The sequence below is a fragment of the Vigna umbellata genome, chromosome 5 (genome assembly GCF_029865625.1).
Source record: "Vigna umbellata cultivar VRB3 chromosome 5, Vumbellata_1.0, whole genome shotgun sequence".
NCBI classification, from domain to species: Eukaryota; Viridiplantae; Streptophyta; class Magnoliopsida; order Fabales; family Fabaceae; genus Vigna; species Vigna umbellata.
Genome location: NC_142169.1, coordinates 32,889,250 through 32,911,477, shown reverse-complemented (window position 1 = coordinate 32,911,477; position 22,228 = coordinate 32,889,250). Strand labels below are relative to the sequence as shown.

The following is a 22,228-nucleotide window of genomic DNA, read 5'->3' as shown; positions in this document are numbered from 1 at the left end:
TTTTCTTAGTTTATCATTAATAATACTGTATTTCTTTTTATAATACGTAAAATAAAATTAACCTTTATACCCTATTAACACACAAAACTCACAATATAAAAACTTAAATAAACCAGTAAGAAAAAGAAGAAAAATGTATTAAATGCATTGAATAATGATAATATAAAAGTAATAAGAAAAAACAGACACATATATCCTAAAAAATAACTTTACACTATATTTTATATTTTATTTAAAAAGTATACAAAACTAAAATTAATATAAAAGATTAAAATTTAACTCATTAATATAACTTGATTACGTAATATCTAAATCATAATGAGGTAAATAACACTCAAATTTTATAGACTATAGTAATGTAATTAAATTTCAAAGTGTATTTAAAATTCTTTATTTATTTTTATTTTCTTTAAATTTAAAAATAATTTATAACTTCACATTCAATTTAATATTATGTAAGTAAGTCAAAATAAAAGTATAAGTTCTTTGTAATTTTTCCAACCTTAGTAAATAAATTTTCTAAATGAACAAATCAAACGAATCTGACACGAAATTGTTAAGGTAAACTTTGCTGAATCCTAAGAAATACAACAAGAAATTAAAATTCCAACATACTATATAAAAGAAAACTATGTGTGTTGTGTGTGAATATGTGTGTCTTAGGACTTACTTTCTTTTGTGCATATAGTTTAAAAAATGAGCTCGAAGCATATTAGAATCATTGTAACCATTAGGCTCAAATCATTATAACAAGATTATGCAACAACAAAATTGTTTCTTTGCATCAAAAGAGAAGTAAGCTGAGTGTTAATAGTTTCTGTCAGTTCACATTTAGTGGACAGTTCAGTTGTTTTCTTTTGTGTGCCACGGTGATAATTTCACCTATAAAGATGTATTCTTTTTCAGTTTTTGAATTGACAGAAGAAAGTATCACATTCAGAAAACAATTTGTTACTTACTTGTGTTCACAGTTTCAGCGCGTTAACAACACAAACTGGTTATGATGATAGTGTTGAGTTCAAGATATACAGCAAAAAAAAAACCAAAATTTTCATATAAATTCATAAATAACATTAACATTTTCATAATTAAAAAGTTTACTAATTTTCTCAAATCTCTATGATCTTCCTTTTTCTATTTCTAAGTAATCTTTTACTTTCTTAAGAAAGTCTGATTTGTATAATCTCTTATAAGCTTATATGGTTTAACATGCTATTATAGTTAGAATAATTCTACTCGTAGACATTGGGTAATATATATAATAACAACGTGAATTTTGAGAAATAATGTTGATGAGAACTTTTATCATTTTTAAGAATTTCACATTTTTAAGAAATAATATATATATATATATATATATATATATACACGTGAATTTTAAGAAATAATATATATATATATATATATATATATATATATATATATATATATATGTGTGTGTGTGTGTATGTATACCTATACACGTGTGTATGAAGTGATAAAATTACACATTATTCTCGTGTGACATTAAATATCTTTCAATTCCATTATATATTATTTTAATTAAATCAAAATCAATATAAAATACATTTTTGCAAAATATACTATAACATAAATTATCTTATACCTTTATTGTTGTTAGTAATTTTAACAAAATTAAACATAAATTATTACAATTTGATGATTGAATTGGAAAATTTTATTTTTAAAATAATATCATAAATAATATAATATTAGATAAAATATATATTTCAATATCTTATAATTTAAAAAATATCTAAAGCTATAAAATATTTAATTAATATTAATTAGAAATTAAAATATTTATACGAAAAAGGAGGAGACAATTGTTTTTTTTATTACAAGTACTGTTATTTTATTTCAATAGACAGATTATATTACATACTTAAAATGTTTTAATCTTAAATAATTAAAGTATTCGTTTATAAATTTTTAATATTTTCATTTCTTTTAAAAAAAATTCTTCAGCAAGCATAATTTTTTTTATCATAGATATTTTTAAATTACATTTAAAATCGATTCTATCAAGAAGTCTTGCATAATTATCGTTGTTTAAATAGTAGTTCTAAATACTTTTTTTTTCATGTTCTAGCAAATTTAGGATTTCCAACTGCACAGTAGGTTTATCTTAATTCCGTCTTATTATTTCATACTTTTGTCCTATTATTTTATACTTTTGCTTCTTTTCTAAAAGCAAAATTTGTAATTCCCCTGTTTCAATACAAAATAAACATGCCGTTGATCCATTTAAAAGAAAAAAAAGTTCCATTACTCGTCGTACTAATTTACAGCTATCTTTAAGGGTATTTTATGAGATAAACGATTAAACTAATCATTCATAATTTTCATTTTATTTTAATAAACTCTTTAAGTTAAAATAAAGAATTAAAAAAATGATAAACTATATAATTTACACAAACAGTAAATAAAAAGATATCATCCTTTGGTTAAGAAATTAGTAGATGAACACAAATTTTTAAAACAAAGGATTCCACAATACAACTTCAGCCCTTATTTTCCTCACTCTACGCAACAAAGTAACAAAAATCGTTAAATAACTTAAACACATTTTTTTTATTCAAAAGACGAAATTAACTAATCTAATCCAGAATAAATATCCTTGCATCAATAAATATAATAAATATATGTAATATTTTATAATATTTAGTGTTGTATATGGTACAGGAATTTAGAAAGTAAGAAGATATGGTACAGGAATTTAGAAATTAGAAGTATCAATCCAGACTAGCATAGTTTATATAGAAAAAAAAACAAAAAAAAAAAACTGTGTGAACATAGAATTGAGAGAATGGAAGAACAGAAAGGAAGAGAAAAGTGCAGCCATTGATCATGGAATACTTACATCACTAACTAACTAACTCAACCTATCTATTAACAGCGTAAAAGAAAAAGGGGAAACAATTCCCTCTAGGCCCTAACATCATCAACAATACATAAGACCTTTACAAAGCTCAAAGACAAACAGAGATACGAGGTTAGGTATAATACGACATGAAAAAAGGATTGTCGGATTGTGGATTACTGGTAATTAGGTTACCTGGAATGCGGTAAGTGAAGGAATGGTAAAAAAACCACAGGACAGGGCCATCAAACACACAGCCGCCTGTTCCTCTTCTCCCAACATCTTCCACCTCTGTTTCTTCACAACAGAGGATGTCCGGTGCAACACCACCACCTCCTCTCTCTTCCTCGAACAACTCCCTCTCTTCCGGTACCTGATTCCGCAGGCGTTGCACAGAGTCTGCATCAGCAGAATAAAAAAGAAATCAATCAATAATTGAGGCCATAACGAAGAGAAGGATGAAAAACATGAAATAGGAATAAGTGTTGTTGGGCCTTAGGTCCAGCTGGTCCTCCTCTCCACAGAGGAGTCTTGGTGGTTTTGCAATCGGAGCAGCATTTCTTGCTCTCGTTGAGCTCTGGAGAAGACCATTCCTTCAGATCCATCATTACCAATCTGCAATGCAACACTCAATTTATGAATGAATAAAAAAAAACAGCAGTAACCGAATGGATGAGCCAGAGAGTATGAGTGAGGCACCTTACTAATACCGAAACGAATCGCATGCAGCAAAAAGGAAAATGGCCACACAACACAACAACCGACTATGTGAATGTACCTGAAAAACCCTAGTGGTACCCTTGAATGACCGAAATGCCCTTGTGTCTTTACCCTGGCACGTGTCCGTGTGACGTGTCTGGTTCCCCTACTCACACTGGCACGGTGGGTGAATGGAAATTTCAAGAGGGTTGTACGATTGTATTATGAATCTCAGGAATACACAACGAGAATGAAGGATTATGATTGGTTGAGGAGATTGCATTAAAGCAGAAGCTGATTATGCATAACCATGTCTTAGAGATGAGGTTTGGCTTTGCATGGGACCCAAAATATTTGTAATCAGTAGCAACTTTATTATTTATTTTCTCTGCTACCATTACCATTTTCCAAGATATAATGCAATAGTCACTGTAATCTTTTCAAATTTTACAAGATAATTTATGTTCTTTATGTACAAATACAACGATTAAAACCTTGTATATATATTATCAGATGGATAAGTTATTCATTTAGTAAAAGACTTTTAATTTTACACATACAACAACCTGAGATAAACAACATTACAAAGGAGCACAGAGGGAGGTCATGGTATGAAAGAGCTTAAAAATAAAACACGTGGCTGGAATGTACGAATCACGTGCATGATTCTATCACCAATTTGTTGCAGTTTTTAACTTACATGTATAATATACTCCAAACATTTCTCCAACTTTCTTGAAAAAAGATATCAAAATAATGGAAAGACCTGTCTAAGTTACACTCCGATATTATCAAACTCTTCGAAACAAAAAAAAAAAAAATAGGAATTCAAGGTGGAGGTGAAAAAGGAAAAATATTATCTAGTTAATAGATTGACCATGATTAATTACAATTACTATATAAAACAAGCTCATATTTTATCTTCCTTAATTTTTTTAATAACAACTCATTAATATTTAATTTTTTATTATCTTCTATAGTTAAAAACCTCACAAACTTTTATAATCAAAACATAAAGGGGTCGGCTTGTATAAAATTAATTTGCGAAACTTAGTAGCTAAACTGAATTTAAAAAGGAAAGACTTTAACAATATAATTTGTATACATGGAACTAACTTTATTTTTTTAAGTAATTATTTTTTTACTATGAGAAACTGTAAATAATTTAAAAATTATTCTGATAATTAATACACTAAACTGAAACGAATTTCCAGAGCTATACGCATGGGCAATTAATCATTAAGGAGAACAAAAAAAGGCGTCGGTGAATTGGGAGAGTAGATCTGTGCTCTTTCCGATCTCTCACATCATATTAAACATTATGTTTAAATTTAGTTAAACAGAATTGAAGGAACACAACTACCACTAAATCAGGTTTTGGATAATGTTCTGGAAATAAAATATAAAACATAAATATTTATGCCTTTTTTCTTTCGAAATAAATTTACTTTTTGTTAAATTTATTTTCATTTCATTATAGAATTAGGATCGTATTTCAGTTTTACTCAAATCTTATATTTTCTTAAAGATTATGGTGGGAAGTCAACTACCTTTATTAGACTATTTTTTATTTATTTTCATCAGTCACTTAATTTTATATAATGTCTATCAGGATATACCTTTTTTAGTTTTGAATGAAAGAGTATTTGTAACCATTAAAACCTATCAGAACACAATTCTTAAATTTTAAGCTATAAAATTATTTTTAAAGATATTGAAAGAACTTGTCAATGTTGAAATTTGATAGTTCTTGGTTTGGTGACATTTAATTATGGATCTCGATCATATCTCTTGCAACAATATTAATATGTTTTTATGATGAGTTACATGTCAGTCCAACATCGATTAATATTGTATGTTGGATGCTTAGTCTAAGGTTGATAATCTTTGTATATGTGATAAGTTGTTTTATGAGTCATCATTTTTTCATGTTGGGTATGATAAGATGTTAAGATCAAACAATAAGGCAACAATCAACATAACATAAGATAGTATGGCTAAATACACTAAGGTCAATCTAAGGATTGATGTCCAAAATAAGTTCTTAAGGTCAATGTAAGGTGTTATAACCAATGTAAGATCATATGACAAAAATAAGGAATTAAAACACTAAGAATTATGTACGTCATAATAGGGTGTTAAGACTATCATAAGCTATTATGGTTGAAGTAAGTAGCAGTCGTGGACACCTATAATTAAAATGAACATTATTTGTTTGGTTGTTACATTGTGCTGTGATACAAGCTCATTGAAAAATTTTCATTGAGAATAGTTGAAAATCATTCATATCATGCTCTTCATATCTTTGGTCACGTAAGCTCTAAGAGATTATGAAAAGTCATCATTCTTTTTGTAGATCAATTCATATCTTCTACGAGTCTTCCACCAATCGACAAAACTTTTAACCCTTCTTACATGACTCTTCCTATATTATCCATGTTTCAGTGCCTAGCATCTTACTCCCTCTTTTTTTATGTAGTTCTTTCATCTTCATTTACGACGAGGTTTTGCAAGGTGAGGAGACATGTGTTCCCTCTATCCCTTTTCTTTATGTTAAAAAGTGAATTTTAAGCTTAGTTTAATCTTATAAAATCAACTTGTAAGGTGAGATTTTCATCCACTTATACACTCCAAATTAATTTTATCTCTAGTCGATGTGAGATTTCCAATGTTAATGATAGCATATTTATATTCTCATTAAGCCTTTAATCTTAGATCCTTAATTGGTTTTTATGCTTTAAAAAATCTTTTAATTAAGGTTTGTTATAACTAAATTTATTTAGCATGAGATATAAAAACATGTTAAAAATAGTTTTTGCATTACATAAATGTTCTTTTTTGGATATTTTAAGGTGTTAGAACAGATGCAGCTAAATTGAGTTAATAAAGGTGTGGATAAATTGATTAAAGTTTCATGACAAATCCAAGAACAACAAATAATTAAAACTACAAGAAGTCAATCAAGCATTCCATGAAGAAGACAAGAAAAAAGTGAAGAAATTTGGTTAAGCAAGAAGAGGGATCAAGAAACAAAAGTTGGACCTTGCGATTTTCTCTAATTTTTTTAACAAAAGGCTTTGATAATTAATAAATGTTTATGATAAACAATAATTTAGAGAAAATATATCTTTAGATATTTTATTTGATATTTTTAAATAATTACATTATTTAACTATACTAGTAAATATTAAAAAGTAATATTTGTCAAATCCTTTTGAATCTCGTAAGATCTTCTGAAATCTATTGAGATCTTAAAAACAATCAAATATATCTTGAAAATATTAGATTATTTAAAAGATGATGGGAGGAGATTACATTATTAGAAAGAATATTAAAAAAGACCAAAACAAAGTGCAGTCTAATTTCTATATAAAAAGACTTAGAAAAACACCTTAGGGGGTGCTTAGGAACCCTTTGGGGAGCCTAATTTATATTTTTATTTTATTTCTACATTCAATAGTAGAGATGGCAAAAAAATTTTCGGGCATAAGTATCCGCAGGTAAAATCCGTGGCGGGCAGTTACTATCTGTGGGTAACGGGTAGCGGATATTTTAATACCCGCTTCTAAACGAGTGGGTACGGGTAATATACTACTCAACCCGCGGGTACCCGTTACCCGCAAAAAAATATTAATTTATATATTTTTTAATTAAATTTAATTAAAAATAAAATAAAAGTATATTTTATTAGGTTAAATTTAATTAAAATTAAATTTTAATTTATATTTAACTTAATTTATTATTATATATATATATATATATATATATATATATATATATATATATATATATATATATATATATTTGTAATTTTATTTAAATTTTATTTTAAAAATATATAAAATATTTTTTTTGCAAGTATCCGCTGGTATTTTTTAAATGTGTATCCGTGCGGGTAGTGGGCGAATAATGAGTACAATTTTATCCGGTGAATCGAGTAGCAGATAGACACTATTCGTACCCGATCTGTTATTATCCCAATTCAATAGAGTGTCAAGCCTCTTGGTAATTTCTTAATGGATTTTAATGTTAGAATGCAATAATTGGTTTGTTCTTTTTTATTATTGTTGTGCTTTACTTTTATCTACATATTTTGCTTCTAAATCAAGTAAAAGTAATAATTTTTACATTGCAACAAAGTTAGCATGGTGTATGAGTCCAAGATTTTTAATTTTAATTTACAATTTAGTTTGATTAAATTTTAAAAAAATTATGTAATTGAATGAATTTTTACATAATTAATAATATACTTTAATTAAAGGTGAAAACTTTAATAAGAATTAGTTAATAATGTATATTCGTTAATTAGCTTTCTACAAGAGTAAAAGAATATATATAATTAAGCATATTTAATTGAGAATATATTTTAATTAACCGTGAAAACATCACCAAATAAATTAAAATTAATTTGAAAATATAAGATAATACTTAATTTAACAAATATCCTTATATAACTAATGAGTATTTGTGTCCTACGTCCTATGAAATTAAAAGGTAATGATTATAAAAATTACTTTTTGTACAAAGTCATATGAATACTTTATTTAGTTTAAGTGAAATGTTATTGTTAGATTTTTTTTCTTTTTCTTTTTTGAATTGGCAACGTTAATGGTTAGTATTTATTAATGGGAGGAGTTAAATCCATGATCTCTCTCGTCCTTCTTTCCAGATTCATTAAACCAACATTATATTTTTCAAGTATTAGTAAAAAAATTGAACTCAGCCTAAAACGATGTGTGTGTGTGTGTTTTTTTTCATTTATTTAAATTTATTGTCTTGCTAAAGGTGACATAATTTCTGTGTACATTGTGGGAAATCTTCTCAATTCAAATGGAAAGTTATTTAGACGAGCAGAAGCCGTTTTTGTAATGCTGACATTTCCAAGGTCAAGCCTCATTTAGATTCAAATTTAAAAAATCATATAGGAATCGATTAGAATTATACACCGAACCGAACACCAGATATGGATCTAAATATTTCATAAATGAAAATATTATACAGATAGAGGATTTCATAAAGAAGCATAATTTTAGTTATGGACATCAATTAATGTAAGGAGGACGTCTGTAGGACTTTTTTCTATTTTTTCTATTTGGATAGTGATAACCTCATGTTTTCATGTTAATTAAATAGCTACGTCACACTTATTATTCTCTTTTCTAAAAATATTGTTAGACAACATCCCAGTTTCTATACTATATATTTGCAACGTGCGGGCACGGGTGTACACTTATATTAAATGTGCACATATGACAGAATGCATGAATGAAAAAACAATGTGAGCAAATCTCAACAAGCAACAAAGTATGATTTCTGAAAAAAAGACATTGTTGCAAAGAATTTTCTGTTTTAGACTTTTTTCCTAAACCCTGACGAACCTCGACCGGACCACAGAGAACATAATGAATAGAACTTCACGGTAAACTTCAAAAGAAATTACAACGGTAAAACAAAAACTCCATCATAAAATGAAGGAAAGATAGTGGCATTTTTGTGATGGTATCGGGCCAAAACATCCAGAGTTACAAATGGTGCTTACTGACTCCAATCTATGACAGAAAATATCACGACTGAACATAAATTTTCTAGAAACCAAATCACTCGCGGAATGATCAGTTGATCATTTGGCAGAAAGCAAACTCCAGTATCTATAAATCTAAAGTGGCTAAGAAAATCAAGCCACAACTCATCTGTCTCATGATGTATGTAAACCCAGCCATAACCCAAGCGAGTCCAGCAACCCTCTATTTACCAAGGCTGAACTTGAGGGATCCAAGTACAGTGAAAAGGCATTGACTTGACCCCGACTGCTGGGCTGTCAGACTTTACTGATAGACCAACCAAAACGCCTGCAGTTAACAAAATTCAAAATAATGCCCATGCGATAAAGGACAGCACACAAAAGCAAACGTTCTAAACATTACTAGTTCAAATAAAAAATTTGCAGACACAACAAAACCTAATGTTGTTATAATAAAGCAAGAATACCTTCTAAATAAAGTTGAATCCACCAGAAGGCACTGAAGGAAATTCGTGGCCACCAAAGTTGAAGCCTGACTGAGAAGCATCCCCTGGAGGCACAGTTTCATCATCTTCCTCCGTCCAGTATGTCTCAAGAATCTTTACTGCCTTTTCATAAATCTCAGTGTTATCATGACTCTGGAGATTCTCAATTTTCTCTAACCCCTCAGCATCATCAATCATTTGGCCATATAGATTCACACCATCAGTATTGCTCACGTTTTTCTCAGCTTCTCCTACCTTCAAGATGTTTTCAAGACCTTCCAAACAAACTGTCACAATCCTAGGATCAGGACATATGAGAAGATCACACAAGGGCTTAATACATCCTTGACTTACAAGGAACCTGCCAACCAGGGAAAAAGATTCATAACCTTGTTACACCAATAAATCTCAAGGGAACATTCTAAAATCTAAACAAAAGAATATCCCCATACTTGATTTGTTCATGAGATCCACCTGACGTAGCATTTGAGATAGCCCACGCAGCCTCTTTCTTGATATCAAACTCAGCATTTTGAAGTAAATAGACCAGAGGAGCAATTAGACCAGCCTCAATTACATCCTGCAGATATCCAGAAATTAAGGATAAAAAGAAGACCCCTAAAATTTAACTAACATAAATGCACAATTACAACACAATGAAGACCCCCAAAATAGTCTATACCTGAATCTGTTGTTTGTTCCCAGCTGTGATGTTTGATATAGTCCAGCAAGCTTCCTTCTTTATGCTTTTTTTATAATTATTGGTCAAGAGATTCAAGAGACGAGGAAGAGCTTGATGGTTGATGATGACCTAAGCAAGAAAGTACAAAATCAGTACAAACAAAAATTGCATATTACTGTGCTTGTGTGTCTACGCAGAGTTAACTACTCAAAGCATTACATACAACGATTACACACAACCCAGCAATAAAGTCTCTACAGAAAAATGAAGAGAATTCACTATATTGTACTCTAACAAAAATCCCTTTTGCATATCCTGAACAAGTCAATCCAGTCTGAAAAAAGGTTTAAGCCTGATCTTAGTAATAACACCTCTCCTTGGCACTTAACATAGTAAAAGGATTTTGTGAATAATGAGAAAATTGGGAGAAATCTCCCTTGTGTATTTTGCATACAGATAGGATAGTTTATTTATAATGTGAGATATGGGCCAAGGCCCTTAATACATAATGGACTGAGCCCAATTAACATAAACACACATCTTAACATCTAACACTTCTGAACATGTTTCATATGATCAAAACATTTGTTTCCGTGAGGAGTGAATGGTGGACTTAATAACAATGCATAACTGGGCATCAATTTTCATCTAGCGGGAAGTGTCATCTGTGGTAGCAGTATTCACATTTTGAGTAAGGTGATCTACGCACCCCTGACTCTTCAACCAAAGTTTGATGTCGGATGCCCATGGTGAAGGAGAAACCCTAAAAATCCAAAGTGCTCTGATTGACGCAACGACCACAGATCTAGAAAGAGGGCGAGGAGGCGATCACGACAGTCCTGGTTGGCAGCGGAAATCACCAGCGACGCGTCGGCACGTGGCAGCGCGTGGGTGGTCGTTCGCCGCGATCTTTGCACCACGGTGGTCGCCCGGCCGAGACGATTCCGAAGGTGTGATCGTCGGTCGATTCTGGAACTCCGGCGACGGCAGATACAACAGTGGTGATGTGTGCCGGAGACCGTGGAGCTAGAACTAATCCTAAGCTCTAGATACCCATGTGAATAATGGAGAAGATTGGGAGAAATCTCTCTTGTGTATTTTGCATACACATAGGGTAGTTTATTTATAATGTAAGATATGGGCCAAGGCCCTTAATATAGAATGCGCTGAGCCCAATTAACATAAGCACACATCTTAACATCTACCCGATTTAAAGAAAACCCAAGAAGTCTAACAAGAACCTAGGACTTGTTAACAAGTGATAATTTCAGAAAGCACTAAAACAACCATGACTGATCAAAAAGTTAGCGATGTCATTTAGTAACTAGTGCTGCACAAAAGTGTTAGATGATGGAAAATTATTCTTTTATGACAAGGTGGGATATGAAACAGTAATCGGAGTGGGAGAGTTACACAGAATGTTCATATGGAAGTAAGGTATTGGAGACGATGATGGTGTAATGACTGGGAGGTGAAAGAAAACATGAGTGAGGATCGGATGGAAATTAGTAAATTGGGGGCTGAATCTAAGGACTGACGTACCTAGCATTTATTCCATTATGCTGTCTCTTTCTCTTTTTGCAGTATTTTTCTTCTTTAAAGGAGATTTCCTCCTTGAGTACAGTTCGGGTTCAGCATAGTACCAGTTTGTCAGGAGTTTGGTAGAAAACTGTATGTTAATAATTCAAATAACTAAACAAGACTAGAAAAATACATTATTTTTCCATTTTATGATAGTAGTGTCTAAGAAGTGTTTAGTCAAGAATAGGTGTTGGCTCACTTTCTTTACGTGTATGAGCTAAAAAGGATATTTTTTAATTGTGACACTGTTGAGAAATTTCAGACACATGTTGAAGGAGGTGCGTCCAACAAGTGTTGAACACAACAACATACTATGTGCTTGTGTTGTGAGGCAAATAAAGGAGGATGATGCATAGAACGAGGCATTCGTCTTATATGATTTGAGGGTCGAGTTTGGTCTTTCTTAAAGGACTAATCCTCTGTGATACCTTTGAGGACATACCTCTCCTATTTTCTGTACTATCCATTTAATTCAATTAAAATATTTATCTTCTTGTTTATCAGTTTGCTTCCTGCTACTACTAGTATTAACACAAAAAGAGCCAGTGACATTGTAATCTGTATATGATATAGCCAAACACAGTCATAATAAACTAATGAACTTAATACCTGGGTCTGCAAATCATCTCCAGTGACAATATTTCCAACAGTACGAAGAGCAGGAATAAGCACTGAGGGGGAAGTGTGCCTGAATAAGAGTAAAATAATATTTAGAATTTGACAGCAAAACAACACTGAAACGTATATACTTTTCCGTATAGATAATTGAGTTCACACTACTCACGTCAGAAGCTCAACAAGACGGCTACAAACACCAGTTTCAATTACACCCTGAATTTTGTCGTTTGTACCATCAGAAAGATAAGAAAGTGCCCAACAGGCATCAGTCAAGACTTCTTCGTCATTTGAATGGATAAGATTGGCAAGAGCTGGAAGAGCAGGTTTAACCTGAATTAATAAATCCTCAATCAAAACTGGGAACAAAATGTATTTTGCTTCACATAAGTATTCAAGATTTACAAGACAGATACGAAATTTGAGATGGCTAAAGATGAAGCATGCATAAGACAGAAGCATTGGCTTTAGATAAACGACGCATGGAAATTATCCATATGATGTTCACGGGAAGATTAGTACCATTCATGATTGTAAAAGACTAAGTGTTAATTATGATGACAATTATTTATAATTTCTATTTTGTTAAGAATGTACAAGAAGTATGCTTCTAGTTTCAACATTAAAAGCAATTATATATTTACTACATTGGCTTAAATAACCCGTTAACAGCACATTCATTTTAATTCTCTTAGAAAACATATTTGCAACCCTGTTAATTATTTCAGAAAATTAAATTGACACTTCAAGGGTTTCATGTGATTAAACAAACTACCCAAGAGATTGTGCAATCTCACAAAATCTCGATGGGTGAAGGTTATAATTTACTCAACCATTTTTAGTCCATGACATTAGGAGTTTACCAATGAGTGATTTCACGACTAAGTGAAATTGGATAACAGGTCTGATGTTTCTAAAATAACAAAGACCACAATACAACTTCACAGGGATGGAGTAAAATGACTAAAAGAAACAGGGGCACAAACACGATATAAATTTTATGTGTATGTAATATCCTCGAAATAGCACATCCCGTGTACTTTAACAATAATCATATCACCATATCAGACATATATATATATATATATATATATATATATATATATATATATATATATAGCCAATACACCTACCACATATCTGATTAATAGAAAACCAGCAACAAACTGAACCAACAATTAGATCTACAAGTTTTCTATTCAGTATGAATCATGCCCATACTTTTTCAACAATACGGCCATTATTAGCAAATGATAAAATTTAATCAGCTATAGCTGTCACAGAGAAAATAAAATGTCACAGTACAATTTCCTAATATTACAATGTTATCACAAAAAAATTATGAGTATTTGCATCTTAATTTTGTTCAGTTCTTTATTAAAAATTACCCAAACCAAACATAAAATCAAGTATAGTTTGGTTTGGTTAAGTTTTAATTTGATATAAAATTCAAATCAAACCATTTTTTTGCAGTTTGGTTACAATGAGTTCTTTGCGGTTTTGGTTATAACAAAATTGTTAAACATTTAACAAGTAAAATTTGTCAAAGAGAATTGCTGTCAAATTTGATAATCATATCTTTAACTTGCTCTGACGAGTTGCCATGTTTTGATAAATATAAATCTATGTACTCCAATCACAATACAATCAAACTATACAACAATCCCTAAAAAGAATCATACTTAAGTACTTACTAATTAGTTTGAAATATATCACACAACATTTCAATTCAATATGCAGTTTGATTTAGTTCTTGACTTCCAACCCGAAAAATTGAAGCAAACCAATTGGTTGAGAAAAAATTAGATCCAGAAAAATATTGGTTTTGTTTGGTTTTCGATCTTTTGTCTTTATTGATTCTGTTCTGAACACCCCTACATTAAAGGTTTCAATTTATAGGAACATGAAGAATAAAAAGATAAAGGAAGCAGTCCATCAGATTGAAGTAACAACTCTAAAATAACTCAATATAGTGGAGAGCAAGCATTTTTCCCAGGTAATAATACATGCGTATGGTATTCAACAAGAAAATTAAAAAAGAACAGAACAATTGTGTCAGATCATTTCACAATGGTAGAGAATTTAACAACAAATAGGAAGGTGCCAAAATTTCATTTTTTTCTGGCCATGGAAAACATAACTTAATACCTGATCAAAAGGAGGCTGTGGTTTTCCCCTGCAGAAATTTGAGAGTGTCCAAGTAGCATTTCTTAGCATAGAAAGTTTGGCATGCTCATTTAATTGTGCCAATAGAGGAAGCAAAGCTCCATGACTAAGAACAAGATCTCGACATCTAGGAGAATCTCCAGCAACATTTCCTAATGCCCAAACAGCCTGATTATCCCCAAAACACACAAAAATGTTAAACGATAAAAACTGCCAGCTACTGCTATCTTCTTATGCAAATCATAGCTAAAAGAAACCAAGTAACAACTCTAGGACAAACATGATACCCTTATACCAGCATATAGCACATCATCCAAAACCAAAATCAACAAATACATTTGCTGGTTGAACAACATACAAGTTATTTAATCTCATTTTAAGAATACATATAATTTATATATCATTAATTAGTGATAAAAAAGAAATGAAAAGGTACGTGAATATACCTGTTCACGGACATCATCACTGGGAGAACCAAGGAGCTTTACAAAAATAGGGACAGCACCATGATCAATTACCACTTTAGTATTTTCAGATGTTCCAGAAGCTATATTTGTCAAAGCCCAAGCTGCCTCAAACTACAACATTAAATAGAGTCAAGGGAACATATAAGCAGAGATGAATGTTGACTGCACAAAGTAAAACATAATAACAAACCTGCAGCATTGGAAAATCTTCCCTCGTTAAAAACTCAACAAACCGTGGAACTACACCAGCTTGAATAACCTCCTCAATGGGTGGGCTACGTTCTGACCAGACAAAAACAGAATTTGTCAAAAACCATTCACATTCGGAACCAAAAGCAAATATCAGACCAATATCTAACCAATTGAAAGCATCTTCCGAAACTGAGTTGTGGCCTCAAACTGCATGTTATTGTCATTAGTCCAAACACCTGCAACCATGGCTGGTAGCTGTTCCAACTACAGCAAGATAGAAAATAAACATCTCAGTAGGCTATCCTGTTTCTGGTTCATGCCAATCCGACTTATGTACTACTAATACAGTTATGGTTGGTCCCTATTTAAAGCTTCTTTAAAGATTTTTGTTACAAGTCAGTTTTTGCTTATCCTCCTGTATATAAAGTATAAGCATGTTATTCCAATCAAATTCATCAGCAAAGATCATTTCCCCAAATTCATGCATCTTACGTCATTGCAATCTTTGACCTCTTTCTTAACTTACATTTCAGTTATTTGTGCTCATCCTTTCAACTATGGCAGATCTAAATCACTCTAGTCTAGTAAGTATCCTGGATAAAACCCACGGATGATCCCCTTCCCTCCACCGATGAATATTAGTAACTATCATTCATGAGACGGACAGTGCAATGAAAAGTGGTTTGTAATCAGAGAACAAGCTGCAGTTTGTGACTGGAGCCATCACAATGACAAATGAAGACACTGCCTTGTGGGATATCTCCAAGTTAATCATCCAAGTTAAATGTACTTGTGACTTGATCAAGATTGTGAAGAAGCAACGCATGTCAGACCAGAATAGATTATGTGTTTTTCTGAAGGCCTTGAAAATACATATTCCACTGCGAGAACACCAAACTTGCAGACGGAGGACTAGCGTTCATCAAACAAGGCATTTTCAAAATCAAGTAAATAGTGGCAAAATCAATGATTCGAAAGTGTTGATGAATTCATCAAACACAAATTGCAAGCACAACAGCTTGTAACTGAAATCTTAACAGAAGCTTTAAATAATGACCAACTTTAACTTCCCTAACAAGTACAGTCAACTGTATCGCTCTGTATAGATACATGCACACCACAAAAGAACCAGCGAAAGAGGGGATAGACTATCCCCCATTTCGTAATCAACGAATACTATGAATTGCTTTACATCATAGTATTTCCCTTACAACAGACAAACAAATAAATGTGCATCGAAACACGTCAAATGAAACATGCAATATAAACTCAAAAACCAGAATTCTACCAGCACAATCGAATTCCTACCCTAATCACTTGTCGAACTTGGAGGAGTCAGATGAGTATTTTTATAATCATTTGAATTTGCACAAAGTGTTTCAAAAATTAAAGAAATAACGAAACAAAACATCAGGTGAACTTTATTCTAAAGTTGATCAAGATTGACCTTCTTTTCTATTGCAGTAGAATGAACTGACGCAGGAATCTGCTGAGATTGGAGACCCTCACGTCTCTTCTTCTGCAAGCTCTCCTCCCTACGGTTCTTTCGAATCTCCACCATGGTATCCTCTCGCCGCCGCCGACCTTCATCAGCGTCCACGGCGACTTTGTAACGGTTCCGACGAAGCTCGGTCCTGGAGTTTGCTGTCGGCCGATACGACATGGTGTTTAAATGGAAGGATTCGGATATGGAATTGGATTGATTGGGTAATCGAACCGTAGGGTTGGAGACTGCAAAGTGAGAGAATAGAGGAAGAATACGATGAAGTGGGTTTGGGGTTTTATGGTTTAGGAGTTTGAAAAGAGAAGCGAAACGAGAGGGTTTATTGAGCGTGACGGAATAGGACTTGGATCGGCGTGCATTTACGGAAATGCCACTTCGTTTTTGAATTTAAAGATGAGGGAAAAAGCTACTTTAATTTTGGAGGAAAGGTTTGTTTCGTACGGCTACCAACACGCTGTTTGCATTCCAACAAAAATCCTCCTCTGTGATTATTCCTCGTTGGGCCTCAAATACTTGGACTGTTCAATTCCACGGTTGGCCCAAAAAGTAAGCAATATTATTGGTGCATTGAGCTTTTCCCGTTACTCAACCAGACACTTTACCACTCTATTTAACTTTATACTTTTGTAGACCTAAGAAAATGGACATATTCTCCAAATGAATATATTTTTGGATATAAATTAGTAGTCAAATATAACACAATTTTGAATAAATAATCGGTTAAGTATAACAATTATCATGAAAATTTTCTTTTAGTGCATTTTTAAAGCAACATTTTTCTGTCTTAATTTTGTTTGAACTACGTTAATGTTTAAGATAATTAAATACAAGTTCAACGTTTATTGATTGTCACTTATATTTATTAAAAAGAAAAAAAAATATTGATGTGCAAGTAAATTTGAAATCCTTGATATTTTTTTCATGTTAATTGCATGCTACCATTAATTTTCTATTTAATAAAAGCGTGTAGAAATTTTATAGAATTAGTTACATTAATTATTAACAAAACTTGAATATAACTAAATTATCGTATTAATGATATAGTTTTGTTATTATATGAATGAAATGTTAATACTTATTCTATTAAACCAACTATAATTTATTTGTTTTTATGTTATCGGATACATGTTAATATTAACACATGGGACAAATTATATTAACGAGTTAAAGTTTAGATGATTGCATAACTTTTGGCATATCTTTCAACATCTAAGATAGATTTTTTTTTAAAAAGAGAGCTAAGAATAAAATAGTGAGAAAGAAATAAGTAATATCAAATTAAAATTATTAAACAATTATTAATTTCATAAAAGACAGTATTAAGGTAATTACACTTATATTTGTACAATTAATTCGTAATTTTTTCTTTATTATATATATTTCTGTCGAGTGATTGGGTGATATATTGATTTATAGTGACATTTTTTATTTTGTCACGAGTATTGGCTCGTTTATTGAGTGATTAACCCTTTGTATGAGTGACATTTTTTTCTATGATAAAAGATCATTTATACTAATTTGAAACAAAGTTATTTAAAAACATAAATTATCATTGTCATGAGATACTTGTCACTTTATTAAAATGTCAATTTTTTATCAAAATTAATTTTGCTATGAAAATTTTCCCAAACAAAGAAATCGTATACACTCTTTAGAAAATCAAGATAATGAAAAAAGTTGATGAGACAAAAAAAAAAGTTGGTAACAACCGAGCTGATTGATCAATTGGAATTGTAATAATAGTTTTGGGTTTACATATCAAAGGTCTTCACATTCCTGCGTATTTGGAACTACACATTACCTATCACTGAAAGAGTTATACAAAACTAGTTCACCAAAGTTAACATTTTTCTTATTTATATTTTCACTTTATATATTTTTTCTATTTATATTTTCTTACATATTAAACCAAAGACACTTTTCTAAATCTGTAAGTGTTCTAAAGATATAACCAAACTTCTTAAACTTTAAAGCTATAATCACATGCTGCACAAATAAGAAAATAGTTTTCATATGATATAACACTTAAATATCCATTAAGTTCCAACACTCAGATATATTAACCAATTCAACAAAGAATAATGATATTTGACATTTGACAACATTTTAATCAGATTGGTACAAAATTATTCTACATTCAATAATAATTATAAACAAATATAATAAAATATTGATAAAATATGATAAAATATTGTTAAAAAAATATTGTTAAATATCATTATTAAATATCATTAGCCATCAACAAAATAAAACATTTAGACTAACTCCTTTTAAAACTAATAAACAACTATTTCAGTATTAGTATTCATATGTAAATTTGCAATATCTACATATTAAAAAAATTAAAATTTATTTCATGGTTGTTTACAAATTCACATATGTTTAAGAACGTTAACTCAGTTATAACAAGGTCTAGCTCAGAGTGATTGAATTGAAGACTTGAGTTATTCCCAAGTTTGAAAGAATTAAATTAAGCACGAGTTTGAAACCAAAACTAAATATTAAGATAAGTTTGAAACGAATTGAATATTATAATATTTTCTTTCATCTATACTAAGATAAATACTAATGCGTACATACACAACTTTTTTATATAAGCCCATAACACAAGGACAAGAACTAGAAGCCTCCTATACCCAACTAAATGATTTCGATAAATAGGAAACTACTTGTCCCTGACCCTACCTTTTCAATATTATCTTTGAGAATAAATTGCATATGTAATATGTATCTTAAAATAGTAAGAATGAGTTACCTCTTGGCATATAGTCTAAAAAAATAAAAGTACTTATACTAATTTTTACATTACTTAAATTCAAAATTCAAAATGTCAGACCGACAATGGTACTTTTCATTAAATAGTTTTAACATGACATACACGTGTTATGCTTATGTTTCAGTGGTGTCATGAAAAAACACAATGAAATGAAAAGTGCAAATAAAAGTAAAATTAGGAGGCATCACAGATATAAATGTCTAGAAGGAACCCTTGTAAGGATTTTCATTTCAATGATCTAGTTTTCAGTAAGAAAAGTGTGGGAAGTTACAAGAAAGGATTGAGTGTGACGCACTAAGATCGAGAGTTGCTGCGCTTGGCCGCATTGCCTCTTGATCCATTGACACGTCCTCGCTTCCCAGCCATCTGATCCTGGTTCAAGTCAATCCCATCACCCCCCACCATCTCCACGAACATCCTCTGTAGGTCCTCCATACTGTCCCCCTGCATCACATTCAAACACAACATACACATTACCTACGACACTCCAAAAGAAAAAAAAAAAACAATACAACTCAATCAATCATTAAAATCATTACCTCATCTTTTACATTGTTCATCATCGATATCATCTCTTGCATGAAATCACAAAACTCCTGCGCATTGGAAACAAATAATATACAAATACAAATTGCGTGGCTAAATTATACTAGAACAATAATCAAACAAAAATGAAAGAAAACAATACAGACTTGGTCTTCTTCCTCCAGAGGGTCGTAGAGGCCAGCATCGTACATTGATCTTTTAGATTGATCGGAAAGAACTGTTACGGCATATCCACAGAATCCAAAATCATCATTACCGATTAATCAATTTTGCAACAATTAAAAAGATAATTACGGTGATGATGTAACCTCACCTGAGTAAGCTTCTTGGATTTGCTGAAACCGCCGCTTGGCTTCTCCGGCGGTTGCGGGATTCCGAGTCCACTTATCCGGGTGCCACCTCTGCGCAGTCAGGGCCAAAATTAAAAAAGAAAAAACATAATTTGTGATAGTTGAGAAAAGAATTAAACTAGAAAGAGAATAAGAGACGGTAGGGGGGTTTATGTTTTTTTTGACCATGGCGAGTTTGCGGTAGGCAGTGCGAATATCAGAGAAGGAGGCGTCCCTACGAATCCCGAGAACGGAGTAGTAGCAAGATCCGCCGTTGGATCCTCCTTCCCGATCCATGGAAGGGAAGAGAAGATGAAGGCAGTAGAGATGAAAATAGAAGAAGACGCAATCAAGGGAGGAATGGAGGTTGGAACGGATAGAAGGTGAAGGACATGGGAATAATATGGAGAAAACAGGGAGTGAGGGATATAAAAGAAAGGGGAGGAGAAAAGGGTAAATTGATGAGCGAGAGTTGTGGTGCAGCGGCGGGGAAGTGAGAGAAAAAAATATCTTGTGCTGACCGCGGTGCCTTTTTGTTTGGTGGGGATAGATAGATAGGAAGATATATCGGAAGAAACTTCCAGACCCCCTGCCCAGGGCCATGAGAAAGAAAGAAGAATAAGATATTTTCACCCTCCCTCGTGCAAATGACACCTCAATTCCCGCAAATTACATCACCGTGCCACTCATCATTTCATCCCTTCTTATTTTTTTCAATCAAATATAATTATTGCTACGTCGAATTCTTCTAATGAGTAATTTCGTTTCACTTTTACATGTGTCCCCATTAACAAACAACAACACATTCCATTTCATACAAAAGTATTTTTTGTGTCTAATGTATATACTTTGGAAAATATTTTTTAACCACTTCTTTTAACCGTTTTTTTTATAATAACCTGTTTCAAATCAACCAATAAAATAATAATATATAATCTTTTATCAAAAAGTTCTTAATATATTATAGCCTATATATTTAATAAAATAAATTTAAGAAGACGAGGAATAATTTTGTTGTTAGGATTAAAGAATTTCAAGGATGGAATAAATTGAAAATTATTGAAAGTTTGTTAATGATATAATAAATTAAAAAATATTTTAATTAATAAAAATATATGATTGTTAATTTATTCATTTCATATAAATTTATATTTAAGTAATGAAAACAATATTAAAATAAAATTGAAATTATCAATGATAAAAAAATAAAATTAAAAAATTAAAAGGAAAATTTGTAAACGAGATTTATCGGAATAAATTTGAAATATATTTTCTTAAATAAATAAATTATTATTAATAAAAAAATATAAAATTGACCTAATAAATAAAATTTGTTTATATTTATAATTATACTCAGTGTTAGGAATACTTTTGTATCACTGGAACAAGTAGTATAAGATAATTATTAACAATAATTTAAATAATAATATACAAATTATTACTTAAGAAAATGTATTTCAAATTTATTTCGACTATCTTTTAAACTTTTTTAATTCTAATATTTTTATTATTAACAATTTTAATTTTATTTTAATATAATTTTCACTGCTTAAATTTAAATTTATATCAAATTTTTTCCTAAAAACAAACTAATGATCATTTATTTTTATCTATTAAAAAAATATTTTAATTTATACTCATAATGTCATTAATAAACTATCACAAATTTTTATTTTAAATTTCTTTATTCATCTCTTCAATTTTTTTAATCCAAACAACATAGTAATTTTTATCTTCTCAATAATACACATTTAAAACAAAAATACCTCTTTTATTTCTCAAAGTAGACCGAATCACTGAGG

General features: G+C 30.9%; 3 protein-coding genes across 3 annotated transcripts; all 3 read right to left on the bottom strand.

The window, feature by feature from the left end:
* Positions 1-2,825: 2,825 nt before the first annotated feature.
* LOC124838980 (GATA transcription factor 16-like) lies at positions 2,826-3,714 on the bottom strand. The gene is made up of 3 exons (XM_047314714.2): positions 3,563-3,714; positions 3,358-3,478; positions 2,826-3,262 (listed from the first exon to the last, which is right to left on the bottom strand). The coding sequence occupies exons 1-3, from the start codon at positions 3,586-3,588 to the stop codon at positions 3,050-3,052; spliced, it is 360 nt and encodes a 119-aa protein (XP_047170670.1). The 5' UTR covers positions 3,589-3,714; the 3' UTR covers positions 2,826-3,049.
* A 5,317-nt stretch (positions 3,715-9,031) lies between these two features.
* LOC124838951 (importin subunit alpha-like) lies at positions 9,032-17,117 on the bottom strand. The gene is made up of 11 exons (XM_047314682.2): positions 16,719-17,117; positions 15,439-15,535; positions 15,270-15,361; positions 15,059-15,190; positions 14,595-14,780; positions 12,616-12,779; positions 12,441-12,519; positions 10,251-10,379; positions 10,021-10,148; positions 9,551-9,929; positions 9,032-9,411 (listed from the first exon to the last, which is right to left on the bottom strand). Exons 1-10 carry the CDS (start codon positions 16,932-16,934, stop codon positions 9,554-9,556), a joined length of 1,599 nt encoding a protein of 532 aa, XP_047170638.1. The 5' UTR covers positions 16,935-17,117; the 3' UTR covers positions 9,032-9,411; positions 9,551-9,553.
* A 2,429-nt stretch (positions 17,118-19,546) lies between these two features.
* Positions 19,547-20,765, bottom strand: LOC124838973 (Chaperone DnaJ-domain superfamily protein). The gene is made up of 5 exons (XM_047314704.2): positions 20,613-20,765; positions 20,411-20,498; positions 20,244-20,314; positions 20,091-20,147; positions 19,547-19,995 (listed from the first exon to the last, which is right to left on the bottom strand). The coding sequence occupies exons 1-5, from the start codon at positions 20,721-20,723 to the stop codon at positions 19,846-19,848; spliced, it is 477 nt and encodes a 158-aa protein (XP_047170660.1). The 5' UTR covers positions 20,724-20,765; the 3' UTR covers positions 19,547-19,845.
* Between the last annotated feature and the right edge of the window lie 1,463 nt (positions 20,766-22,228).

Bases quoted from the DNA above. Each gene is read 5' to 3' on its own strand.
- LOC124838980 (XM_047314714.2), bottom strand. From the start codon at position 3,588: ATGCGATTCGTTTCGGTATTAGTAAG. The intron at 3,479-3,562 runs GTGCCTCACTCA...GTTGCATTGCAG, and splicing joins TTCGTTTCGGTATTAGTAAG to ATTGGTAATGATGGATCTGA. The intron at 3,263-3,357 runs GCCCAACAACAC...CTGCTGATGCAG, and splicing joins GAGGACCAGCTGGACCTAAG to ACTCTGTGCAACGCCTGCGG.
- LOC124838951 (XM_047314682.2), bottom strand. From the start codon at position 16,934: ATGTCGTATCGGCCGACAGCAAACTCCAGGACCGAGCTTCGTCGGAAC. The intron at 15,362-15,438 runs GTTAGATATTGG...TTGTCTGGTCAG, and splicing joins TCGGAAGATGCTTTCAATTG to AACGTAGCCCACCCATTGAG. The intron at 15,191-15,269 runs GTTTGTTATTAT...TTAATGTTGTAG, and splicing joins AAGATTTTCCAATGCTGCAG to TTTGAGGCAGCTTGGGCTTT.
- LOC124838973 (XM_047314704.2), bottom strand. From the start codon at position 20,723: ATGGATCGGGAAGGAGGATCCAACGGCGGATCTTGCTACTACTCCGTT. The intron at 20,499-20,612 runs GTCAAAAAAAAC...CTGACTGCGCAG, and splicing joins CCTACCGCAAACTCGCCATG to AGGTGGCACCCGGATAAGTG. The intron at 19,996-20,090 runs GTAATGATTTTA...AATGTGATGCAG, and splicing joins TGAACAATGTAAAAGATGAG to GGGGACAGTATGGAGGACCT.